Source organism: Anser cygnoides, chromosome Z (genome assembly GCF_040182565.1).
Source record: "Anser cygnoides isolate HZ-2024a breed goose chromosome Z, Taihu_goose_T2T_genome, whole genome shotgun sequence".
NCBI classification, from domain to species: domain Eukaryota; kingdom Metazoa; phylum Chordata; class Aves; order Anseriformes; family Anatidae; genus Anser; species Anser cygnoides.
The window spans coordinates 74,486,984-74,499,141 of NC_089912.1; the positions used below are offsets into that span (position 1 = coordinate 74,486,984).

Genomic DNA, 12,158 nt, shown 5'->3' on the forward strand with positions numbered 1-12,158 from the left:
TAAGTCATTCCTAGTTACACAGGGTTACGTAAACGAACACCAGACCTGGTGCAAGCAGTTACAGCCATGGCTGCTTCTCTCTGCTTCTTTTGCTCATCTGTGAACAGGCCAAACTGATTGTGTAGCCAGAAGCTGAATTTTTAAAATTTCTATTAAGGAAACTGGGCATCAAAAAGCACCCTGAGCAATAACCATTTCAGAGTGATCTAATGCTAATAAAACACTTAATGTAAATTCTCTACACACAATTTCTATGAAAGAAGGGACATGACATTAGGAAATACTTCTTTTTCCCTGCAGTCATTACTATTTACATGTAGACTCTGTACATTAGATATGTTTTCTTGGTGTAAATTTATATTCTAATTATTTTTATACAGCCAATGAGTTTTGCATGTAGTATTCAGTGAATACATTTAACTGAAAAGCTTGTGTCTATGATTTTATGGTGAATGTTGTCTATGATTTTATGGTGAATGTTGAAGTCAGCAGATTTAAGTAAATAACTCAATGGGGGCTCACAACTTTTGTTTTACTCATTTAAAACATGAGTAAAAACTGTACTAACTGTACTGACCATATAGATCAACATTAAAAAGTACAAATCTATTGCACTGTTTGCATTAGCCACAATCAGCTTTCTGAGAGATGTTCAAGTCAAATAGAAAATTACTCACAAGTTGTATAGTTGTCATGTATTTTTTCCACCACAAATATTTATGATAGGCTGGTCCCAAAGAACAGATGCCGTAGTAAGTATACATGACAACATGTACAATGCAGTTCAACAAAGCATGAAACGTCCCTAAACCACCTGTAGAAGGAAGATAATAAGGTAGTATTATTGCATCAGGTTTATTTAGGTCATCTAAAAGCCACCTGAGGTCCTAGTAGTTTGTTTTGATTCAGAGGAAAACAACCAACCAACCAAAAAAGATGACAAAAATTATAGATTTTGGTTAATCAAAGTATTTAACCAGAATTGGGTTGACACCGATTCTGAAGGATCTTATCACACAGGTTTATCTTAGCTATCCCAAAACAGCAGTAAATTGGTCTGATCTAATGACCTTAAAAAAAAAAAATCACTATAACTTCTCAAAGTGACATATATACATGAAGGAGGCAGAAAGAATTTAGCAGAAGCAGCGTTCCTCCTGTTTTACACCTATTTTCTGAGCATCACGACGAACTTTGCAAAGTTTTAGAGGATAAGTAATTCCCCAACAGATTTCCAGAGAAAGAATCACAGTTTCAGACAGTAAGTTTCTGAATCATGATGTAAGTGAAGGCCTCAAAAATCCACGTTCCATCTCAAAAGCACACGTACAATGGAAAGGAAATTTAAGGCCAACTAATGATCTTCTTTGGGACAAACTCATGACTGAAACTGGTGAGATATTAAACAGAGTGAGTGAGGAAATTTTTTGTTTGTTTGTTCGTTTGTTGTTTTTTTTTCCCCCTCCACGGATCAACAGTGGAGTTAGATGATGTTGCTCAAGGTAATTTTGTTTTAAAGAACATAATAAATTATAGGTTAAAAATGATACAAGAGGTGTCTGATAAAGTATTTTGAAGATAAATATGAACATGAAAATGTTGAGCATCAGGAAGAAAACAAAATGTTACGAAAAGCAGACACTTAGTGAGAAATATTTCTTATCCAAAAGCCAATTTGCCATTAAGAATCACTTAAGTTAAAAATAAAGCTTATTTTGTGATTTTAGTAGCTCACACTAGTCTTCCAGCTTGATAGATCATAACTCTTCCACCTGTGATTGCAAACTTTCTTTGAAAATTACTTGTCTTTTTGAAAATAATTTGAGTGTTCTCACAGTCCAAAAGTACATACTTTTTTTGGCCTGCACAGTGAATATTCAAAAGAAAAAATAAATAGTTAAAGCAGAGAGAGAGGCAACAGTACAAGAATATGCTTCAAAAAGCAACACCGTATATAAACAACATCTTACAGTTCTCTATTTATCAGAAGAAAAATCAGCATCTCCTTTCACAAACCCATTTTTTTTTAAACACAGGTTCCAAAGCTTGGTCAGTAGAGACCGTAGTGCCACTATTTAGAAGGAAGGACAAGCAGTGATGGAACTGAATATAAGATAATCATCAGCAGGATTGAAATTCTTGGAAAAAAAATAAGTTGTCAAACAGAACAATATTTGGAAAGATCAGTATAAAGATAAGCAAAAGAGCTGCAGGAATAGATATAGCTCTTCAAGGCTCAGTATGACTATTATGAGCAGAGGATAAAACAGACCTTGCACAATTTTTTGAAATATATGTCAAATTATTACATGGGAAATTTGAATCTGATGCAAAATCAGAAGCCTGTATCTGGTATACTGATCCAATCTCCAGATAAAAGGCAGAAAGTTAATCACCTATAAGTGGAAACTTTTCAAGGTTGAAGAGGAGAGAGTGTTGGTTGCTGGAATTCTTTGCAGATCTATAAACAAACTGAACTGCATGCTGAAAAATCTACTTTCAGTTTCCTCATTAACTTAAAATACCAGTTATTCATCAACATTTGAGAAAGACACGATCAAGCTTCCTAATAACAGAAACTCAACAAATGCAGCAGAAGTATAGCCTTTCATACACTAGCAAAATCTGCACACTAGACTTCAAAAGACCCAATCTACAGATATCCTGGACTGCTTTTGGGGCTTATTTTCACATTCATAAAACAAAAACTAATAGATCAGATGTAACTACCATGGTTCTATTCTTCAGTTTGCTATAAAAATAACATGCCAGAGAGTATGGGTGAAGAAACATGTATGGGGAAAAAACAAAAACAAAAACGTACCCTCCTACAAAACATACCCTGTACTACTAAAGGACTCTCCATTGTGCTTACCAGGCTATTCTCATGGCATGCTATATTTATTAGTGTTGTACACTAGTTCTGTAGCATAGAAAGATGCATGCACATAGAGCAGGGAAGGAGACAAGTGGAGCTATTCTGGAGTGGACAGAAACTCTTAGTTCATCACAATACAAATACAGGTAGAGCCTAACTTTCTATAACACATAAGGTCAAAAAAATATGTCTGTAGTTTTCTGAAAGCTAAATAAAGTATTAGGTGTAAGTAAGCCCCACTTGTTCTGTGGCTTAAAGACAGTAAAAATGATTGCTAAAACAGCACTTTAAGGATAGTAAAAAACGATGAGAATGTAGTCCTCCCCTCCAATTCAATTCTTATGGATTGAAGAAAAAATGTCTTTGAAGAAGTATAAGGTAGATACTCTGAAACTTCTTCCATACCACTTCTAATTTTGCAATCACATTTCTTTTTCATGTAATATTGCTCTTTGTTTGTGTCTCTCTCCTGTGCACCTTTTTCCCTCAACACTGCACAAAATGACATCAAGTAAGAAAAATTAGTGCTCCCCACCCATTTAGATAGTTGTCGTGTATGGTGATCTCAGATGGTACAAAAAATTCTGAAGACATACAAATCTAAAAATGTTGGTGTTTGCAGGAATTTTTAATCTGTTCTTCAAGTATTTGTCTAGCATGTTTTTGGTACCAGAAGATATGTAAAAGTTGAACTGTCTCTTCACTACCTGCAGCAAATTTGACTCCAAACCACCAGGTCCATGGCATGATGGAATGATGAAAGACATGCAGGAATGTAACTTGGTTGTTTTTCTTACGTAGCACAAAAAATATCTGAAACAGATTTTAACAAACAGAATGTTATAGAACACTCAAGCCCAACATACTAAAAGAAAACTGTATGCATCTATGCTGGTTGCTCACTACTATACACTTAAAAATTCTTCACAGCTGCAGTCTAGAGAAAAGATGGGAAACATCTGACTGATTTTTGAAAAAAAATAAAACCAGTATTAAAACCCACCTGTGGAGTGAAGCCAAAGCAAGCTTCAAAAAGCAAATACCCACAGTTGAGCAATGGGTGCAATGGACAATGTAAGATGGGCTTGCTTGGGCTGAGAAGTATTTAGAAGCATCAGATTTTAAGTCCCCTGAACTTCTAAAGGAAACACATTTGAGAAAACGAAGTGAAGGACTAACAAAAGATACAGACAGGAGAAAATATTAATTTAGAGAAGTAGCCTTTCTCATTAATACTGACTTAGCTAGCCTTGGAAAAAGGCAACATTGGGAAGTATAAATGTAACTACTCTAAACAGATATTGACAGGCCACACTTAAAAGGACAGATATTGTGAGAAATGTTAAGGGAAGACAGAGCAAGAAAATTGTATAAGAAGAAGTCAGGTCATGAGAAGGGTGGTATCAGATGGCAAAGAAAGTAATACAGAGAGAAGTCTGGCATGCTATGGAAAACATTTGGAAACAGATGACTTAAATACAGTTAATAAATAACTTCTGCAATAATACCAAAAAGCTGCTGAGAACCAGGTACCTGATTGAATAGATTCAAATAAAACAAATAATAATAAACAAAAATTTCAAGCCCAGGGCTAATTAAAAAGGGGCAATCTAACAAGAGGGTAGTAGAGAAGACTAAGCCAGTCAGGCTTTTCCAGTTTTAGCATTCCTGGCACTTACATTACCATTCCATTTGGCCCAGTCAGTAAGATGTTGAATCATGACTGTAGATGAAAGTTAGATGTCTAACTTTGCTTGCGGGGTATAGAACATCCCAGCTGCTCATGAGTCAGCTCCTGAATCACCACTATTGTGCCCGACACAGCTCCACCATCCCTAGTAGGTGCCAGCCTCAGGAAAAGGGGAAGGCAGATGGCTGGTGGTGGTGAGCAAGGTCTGCATTCTGCTTTAATGCACTGCAGCTCAGACTTCCTTTAAAACTGTTCAGAGTGCAGGCCAAGTACCAAACACATCTATGGCCAGCAAGGTATTCACAGGAGTTTAGAGCAGGTAGTTATGATAAATTATGCTGTATTCAGTTCTGTTGATGCAAATATTCCGAAAGTGGAAGATAAAATCTGAAGATGACATGGAAAAAAAATTCAATGTAATCAACACTGATTTTTTTTTTTTTTAACCTGCCATGTTGAGACAAGCATTGCTGCAGCACAACAGGTTAGTGTATTTGGCTGATAAATAGCTAAGTTATCAGGGCTTCCAATTTTTTTTTATGATATGTTCTCTAATATTTTCCCTGATAAATACGGAGTGACAGTGTAAGGGTAGAATAAGATAGTAAGGGTAAACGACCTGGTGGTATTCTAATAGTGAAGGCTGGAGTAATAATGAAAAAGCAATTTATGCTGTCAGCCCTCAACAGCAGTGGTTCTTCTACTGTGAAAGGGAAACATCACTACATTGTTTATTAGGCTACAAATACTTACAGTGTCTAATAGTTCAATGAACTTGGAAAAGTAGTACAACCAACAAGTTCGTACCATCTGCAAGAGTGAAAAACAGACATTGTTAAATCCTAATAGTCATAATTAAAATTAAGAAGCTGCAAGAAAAGTAAGAGTATAAAAGGAAAATAGAGAGAGAAGTAAGTGGTGTCTTGATGATGTATAGTTTGTTGTTGTGGTGTTTTTTTTTTCCTTAAAGAAAATAAAAAAACCGATATTCTTTAATTGTTAGAGAATTTTAAAACCAAGAGGAACAAGCCAACAAATAGGCTGCCTTTTTTTTTTCCAAACAGTAAACCCCTACAGTTAACCCCTAAATATGTGAATGCTTTATATTATACAGTAAGGCATTTTTCTTTAGAGCATTCCGCTCAACAGCAATACATTTGGTTGTTTAAAAAGAATTTCCAAAAATAAAGTCAGTGTAGCATAACAATTTGACCATGCATTTGGCAACTTACTCTTAGAGCTGTAGGTGACCTTGAGTAGTCAACAATATCACACCGGAATGAGTACCCGGTGGCCCAACCCGACATAAGAAACTGGAGCAGAGAAAAAGAAAAGGGCACGGATTACTTTGTGTCTTATGAAAAATTCATTAAATTCAGATTACTATTGCAATCACTAAGCATGAGGGGAAAACAACATTATAAACTTGTTGGATCAGCAACCTTGTCAATCATCTACCTCTGTGTCTACTAGCTACCACAAGATCATTTGCTGCTACAGATTGATTAATTTATAATTCCGTGACCACACCTATGGACAAGAAGCTTCTTTCTACACCCATTATGTCAGCATTAGTAAATGAAGAGGAGAAACAGCTGCATCTCAACACACATGCTGGCTAAGCAACTTATTGTGTAAATCAGAACACAAAAACAAGTGAACCTTTTAGAAATTTTTGGAAGTTATCACAGCCAAATATCTTACTACTCAAGAAAACCATCACAACGTAACAACATAAAAGTAGACCTTAATACTTTAAAGACAAAAAACAAATCAATATGCACTATATTTTTAGTATCCTAGTTCCTAAAATCTTGCTTAGTTGAACTGCATGATTTAATGAGACTTTCACTAATACGATGGATGAGAAGCTACTGTTTTTACAATCAAGAGCACATGTACAGGGCAGGACTATATGTACCATCATTTAATCATTTCTTTTGATCATTTGATCTTTTCTCTTCGACTATATTAGAACTCAAGACAAGAGCCACATTGTTAATATTGCACTTGGCTCATTCTCCTACCAGCCATTAGGACAACTGTATCTTATATCAGTTAAAAAAAAAAAAACTTGTCATCAATTGATCATAACCCACTCATGCATGATATGAGGTTCAGCTCTTAACAGATGAAGGTTTTTAGTCTATGGCGCATTAGATGTTTTAACTTCTTAAAGAATCAGTTGCTTAAATAAAACAAGATTTAAAACGCCATCAAGATATCTTAACACTAAAACACCCACAAAATGGCTTGGGTCCAAAGAGGGAAAGAATCAGCTTTTTGCTGAGAGTCTGAATCCCTGCTATTGTCTCTCTGTTATACAGCATCTATGCACCCTTTCATGAAATTTTAAGATAGAAGTCATGACAGCAGATTGAGTACTGTGTTAGTAAGAGACACTGCTAGAAGTTTAATTTAATTTATTTAAGTTTCTGAGGGCTTATAATCAAACTAAGCTTATCACCAAATTACAAACAGATGTGTTTGGTGATTTTTCAGAAAAAAGAGCAAAAAAAATGTAAGCATTTTGTCCCAACACTTACAACATTCATCGCAGCTATTACATGAAGTAGCTGCTGCTGCACTGTCATTTAAGTGCTGTTAAAAGAAATGTCAAGCAGTTCACTGTAACTCATGATGAAATTTATGCAATTTGAGCTAACAGAAACATTGCCAATTTTATGGGATTATATTGCAACATTACCAATTTGCCAAACATAACCACATAACCAGACTTAATATGAAAAGCATCAGTACTGGCATAGTGATATTTAACCAGGCAAATGTAGACAGCTATCACTCACATAATACTATTGTTACACATACACACACACACACACATATATTTTAATTGAAGCAGGCGTCATGTATCTTAAGGTTTAAAAACTGGTTCTAAAACTTCTACATAGTCTATACCATTCATTCTTACGGATTTTTTGCTCTATCAACCCATAATCTTACACAATGCCAGGCTTTGCTGTTTTAAAGTCTAACATTTGCTTAAACACTTGCTACAGACTACAGCAAAATCTCAACACTCAAAAAAAAAAAGACTTCCTGTTTCTGAAAAAACAGGCTAAAACTGTTCACTTTTTTGTTTGTTTAAGTGTTTTAGAAGATGAAGGTCACCTAAGTAGATATCATTAACATTTGCGATTTATAAGGCTGACCTAACCGAAGATTATTGTTTAGTAAACATACAGTGTTTGAAACATCAGAGCTGACTATCAAATAGTAGGGTAAAACAATTACAACAGATTAAGAAAAACATATAGTCTACTTTACCTGCTACAACCCAGGGAAATTAAATAAGTTACAAAGATTTTTAATTTTGTGCATTATATATAACGGAACATTAAGTATTTTACCATGGTTCTCTCTAGGTATGACTTACTCCTTTTTTATCGAGTATCAGCTCAATAATTTTGTTGTATGGATCACAGAAATATAATTACAACAATCAGAATAATAGTTTTGAGAATTGAAAAGTGGAAATTGTATTAATAAATTTATTAAAATGTATGAGGGTTTTTAGAGACATAAAATATATGTGTGCTGCCTATAAAAGTAGTACTTACTTCGTAAGTCATGTACAAAGAAAGGATTACCACACTAAAGTTATAAAATGCCATTATCTGCCTGAGTTCAAAAGGTTTTTTATTTTCCATGAGTTTGGGTCCCAGAGAAGTGACAAAATAGATGTAGGTTCCAATGATAAAGGTCGTTGGAAAAGGTGAAGACATTAGTGGCCAGCCTTCCAGTCTTGGATCTAGAGGAGGGGAAGGAAAAAAAATAAGTCAGATCTTTCCAGTACTCATTAAATCCTAAAGAGGCTGCTGAAAAGTACTTAATTCCTAACAGTTTGGGTTTTGTTTTCACTGATCAAGAAAACATTTACCTCAAATCTGCGCTGACTGGATAACAAGATTTAGCACCTGTCAGATTACGTCTTCCTGCATCATAGAATCATCTAGGTTGGAAAAGACCTAGAAGATCACCAAGTCCATCCATCGACCTGACCTACGGGGTCCCATCACTAAACCATGTCCCTGAGCGACACATCCACAGGGATGGTGACCCCACCACTTCCCTGAGCAGTGTGCTGCAATGCCTAACCACCCTCACCATAAAGAAATTCTTCATGATAAAAAGGATCTAAACTTCCACTGGCACAACTTGAGGCCATGTCCTCACATCCTGTCACCTGAGAAAAGAGACTGACACCCACCTCACTACAATCTCCTTTCAGGTAGTCGTACATAGCAATGAGGTCTGCCCTCAGGCTCCTCATCTCCAGACTAAACAGCCCCAGTTCCTTCAGGTGCTCCTCATAAGTCATTAATTCTTCACACAAAGAATCACAGGAAATGTGATTTTCAGTCCAGAGCCCTCCTCCATGAAAAGCCTGCATCTTCATACACTGCTGTGGCTCAGAAGGCATATAGGAAAGCAATGCACAAGCAGGTCACAGAGCCTGCATGTCCAAGTGAGACTTCATTACCCTGGAAAAGCATGTGTTTTGTCTCACAGGTGAAGGCACAGACAGGCAGTAGCCCCACTTTTCAAGATCCTCAAGCCTTATAAGCAGCATGGTGTTAGATGTAATAACCATGGGGAATTCAGACTGAGAAAACATCCTCTCATTGGTTGGCATTCACAGATTGTTCCTAAGAAGTCCTGACACGTCACCACTCACAGTACCTTAAACTCATAATTTTATATTGCAGATCTCCAAACAGCAAATATGTTGCAAGTTCCTCTCCAGTTATCCCATACTGATTTCAGCTATTGCAGAGAGTCCTTCTCCTGCTCATGCTGCTGTTACCTCTCTTCACAGCTGGGACTGACAGACCTACCCTTTAAACTTCACCTTGATCCCATTGCACCCATTTGTCATTCATCACCAAGTCTCAGCTCAAAAAACTTCAACATTTCTCCATAACCAGGATAAATAGAACAATTTTTTTCTAAACTGACTTTTGGAAGTTTCGTTTCTGAAGGACCCCTAACCTTCCTGTTGAGTCAGCAAACGGCTGCTTTCATGGTCTGCTGCTGTATGTTGGGCTTGAAATTACATCATTGCAATTTTTGTTAAGTGTTAAAATCATGGCCAAATGTCTTAAGTTAGTGATGTTCAACCCATGGCATTCAAGCAACATGTCTTGAGGCACTCTGGTGTTGTTTACAGCCATCTTTATTGTTTGTTTGTTTTTTAAAAAAGGTTGAGGAAAGCAAATTATAATGCCATTTGCAGCCTGTTAGGTGCCCCATGCTGCTGCCCATGGGCCAACAAGTATTGCGAAACGCTGCACATTAGATTTAAAAAAAAATTACATCTGTCTGTGTAGCACTGCAAGAGAAGAACCCGCTCTCCACAACTGACTGCTTTTTTGCATTCACCCCTTGCACTGATACAACCAAAACCTTCCTGCTGGTTTTCCCAGCTTGATTCTGAGAAAAAACATGTTCGGGCACTAACGGTACAATATGCTATGCCAAATGCAAGCACTGGTAGGCAGAGAGATGAGCAACTGAAATTGTGAATTCGTGGACAGGGCAGCAGCAATATTCCATCACCCGTCCCAATCCTCTTCATCCACTGAGTCATACTCACAAAGCTCCCTTTTCACGTGCATGCTCTGATGCTACAGAACAAGAGAAATGGTTTTCAGCTATACTGGAAAAGATGTTACTAATTGTAGTGATCAAACCTTAACTGCTTCTTAAGCTTTCCCCAGGAATCGACTAATCCTGTTCATTACGTGACTACCATGATGAGGAACATTTTAAGATTACGTTAATGTTCAGTGCTCAATGTCCTCCTTGTAAGAGGTGCACCAAGAGACTACAATTCTTTTCTGGAACAGGGCTGTGAGAATGAATTACTCTGAGGGCAAATTTCAATACACTATAACTCACCAGGGTTTGTATTTCCTTTTACTTTGCAAGGGGAAAATAGAGCAACACCGCACACCTAACTCAACTGATATCATAACATTGTTAGTTAATGAAAAAACAGAGCTTTACATTCAGTAGAACAGAAAAAATAATTAAACTATATATTCAAGGCGAGCCAGAGACTCTTACAAAGTAATCACTGTTGGCACTCTATTAGTCTGAGGTTATAGCCAGAAGTTACCTGAGTTTTGTTTTTTTCCTTTTTTTAAATTCAAAAAATAATTTGTTCTTTATAGTTAAAAATGTCAGTAGGTAGCCTGGCAAGTCTATTAAACATATACAGGAAGACTAGGCTACTTGAAGCTGATATTAGTACATCTACACTAGCTACATGCTGCTTTTCAAACTTATTGAAAGTTAATAAGTTTTAGACTTTAATGACTCACCAGCATCTTTGATCCATTCATCATACAGCAGCACAGCCTTTGATGTCAGATTGCTGAAGGCCATTTTCACTTGATTAAGATTTTATGATGCTGCCTGCAGGGAAAAAAAAAAAAAAACACAAATATGGATTTCAGTAATTAATAAAACAAAGGTGAATAAAGTGTTTTGGAAAAACAAATCAACAAACAGAATGGAAAGAAATGGAGGAGGTTAACAGAGCACAACGTGAAATACAGATCAGGTAGTGTTAGCTGGACAGATCACACTACACGTGATGTTGATTTATAGCTGAGCTGTTATGCAAAACAATGATTTTGTAATCTCTCCATGCCAAACAAGGTGCTTCCATGCCATAAGGCGTTATCTCAAGAAACCATGCTGTGGTTAACCGTTACAGTTAAGGGAAAAATATAAATAAAGAGCAGCTGCTAAAAATCGGTTTTATTGTCATCTCCTTTAGAAGTCCACACTGATAATGTAAAGTTCAGCTTTGCAGCATTTACTGCTGAAAAAGTAATTTTCTAACTAAGAAGTATTTCTAAGGTAGGTGGGAGGGAGAAGAGGTGCCAATGTCTGCACACTTGTTTTAAATACAATAATTAGCTATGTTATAATTAGTATGCAAATCACACACTGATGAATCAACTGTTTCCACACCAGGATTATGAAGCATCATAGTACCACCGGTAATACCATTAACTCACAAAAAATTTCCAGCACTTCCAGTTTGCCTGCAGCACCACCCGCATACGTAAAACGAAGAAGTATGCTTGTATGAATACTGATTTTTGCTCCAACATCAAGTACTCACCAGCCCTTTGCTTTACCACATTTCCCCCAGAAAATACTGTTGTTTCTTTTAAAAAAAAAAAAAAATATATATATATATATATGTTTGACTGGTGCTTCTCCTATTCCCACTCAGCGTTTCACTGTGCCATATGATTTCTCTCAATACCTCCACATAATCTTCACACAATATCCACCTCTTAGTCCAGGCTGCACACCTCGACAATCAGCTCCTTTCTTCTGGAGGAGAAGACGGCCTTCTCAGAGAGCCATCTCAGCCTCCTTCAGTCTAAGCCAGCTGCAGCTTTTGGGAGCCAGTTCTGCACCCCATGATGCTGCAATGCATCTCTGCTCACTCCCTAGATCTCCCCACTGTCTTCTTCTCATTTGTGCTCACCTTAGCAAGCCTACACAATAATTTCCCCCATATTTCTAGTTCTAAAGCTGTTCACT

General features: G+C 36.7%; 1 protein-coding gene across 6 annotated transcripts in view; it reads right to left on the reverse strand.

The window, feature by feature from the left end:
• The window catches only part of ELOVL7 (ELOVL fatty acid elongase 7), a 33,775-nt gene that overhangs the window by 2,440 nt on the left and 19,177 nt on the right, over positions 1 to 12,158 (reverse strand). For all 6 annotated transcript variants that reach the window (XM_066988129.1, XM_066988130.1, XM_066988132.1 and 3 more), the window contains exons 2-7: positions 10,916 to 11,009; positions 8,150 to 8,340; positions 5,801 to 5,881; positions 5,322 to 5,378; positions 3,586 to 3,691; positions 678 to 814 (exon numbers count right to left, since the gene is read on the reverse strand). In XM_066988129.1, the coding sequence (XP_066844230.1) occupies positions 678 to 814; positions 3,586 to 3,691; positions 5,322 to 5,378; positions 5,801 to 5,881; positions 8,150 to 8,340; positions 10,916 to 10,979 (636 nt within the window). In that variant the 5' untranslated portion in view covers positions 10,980 to 11,009. The remainder of the gene's footprint in view (positions 1 to 677; positions 815 to 3,585; positions 3,692 to 5,321; positions 5,379 to 5,800; positions 5,882 to 8,149; positions 8,341 to 10,915; positions 11,010 to 12,158) is intronic.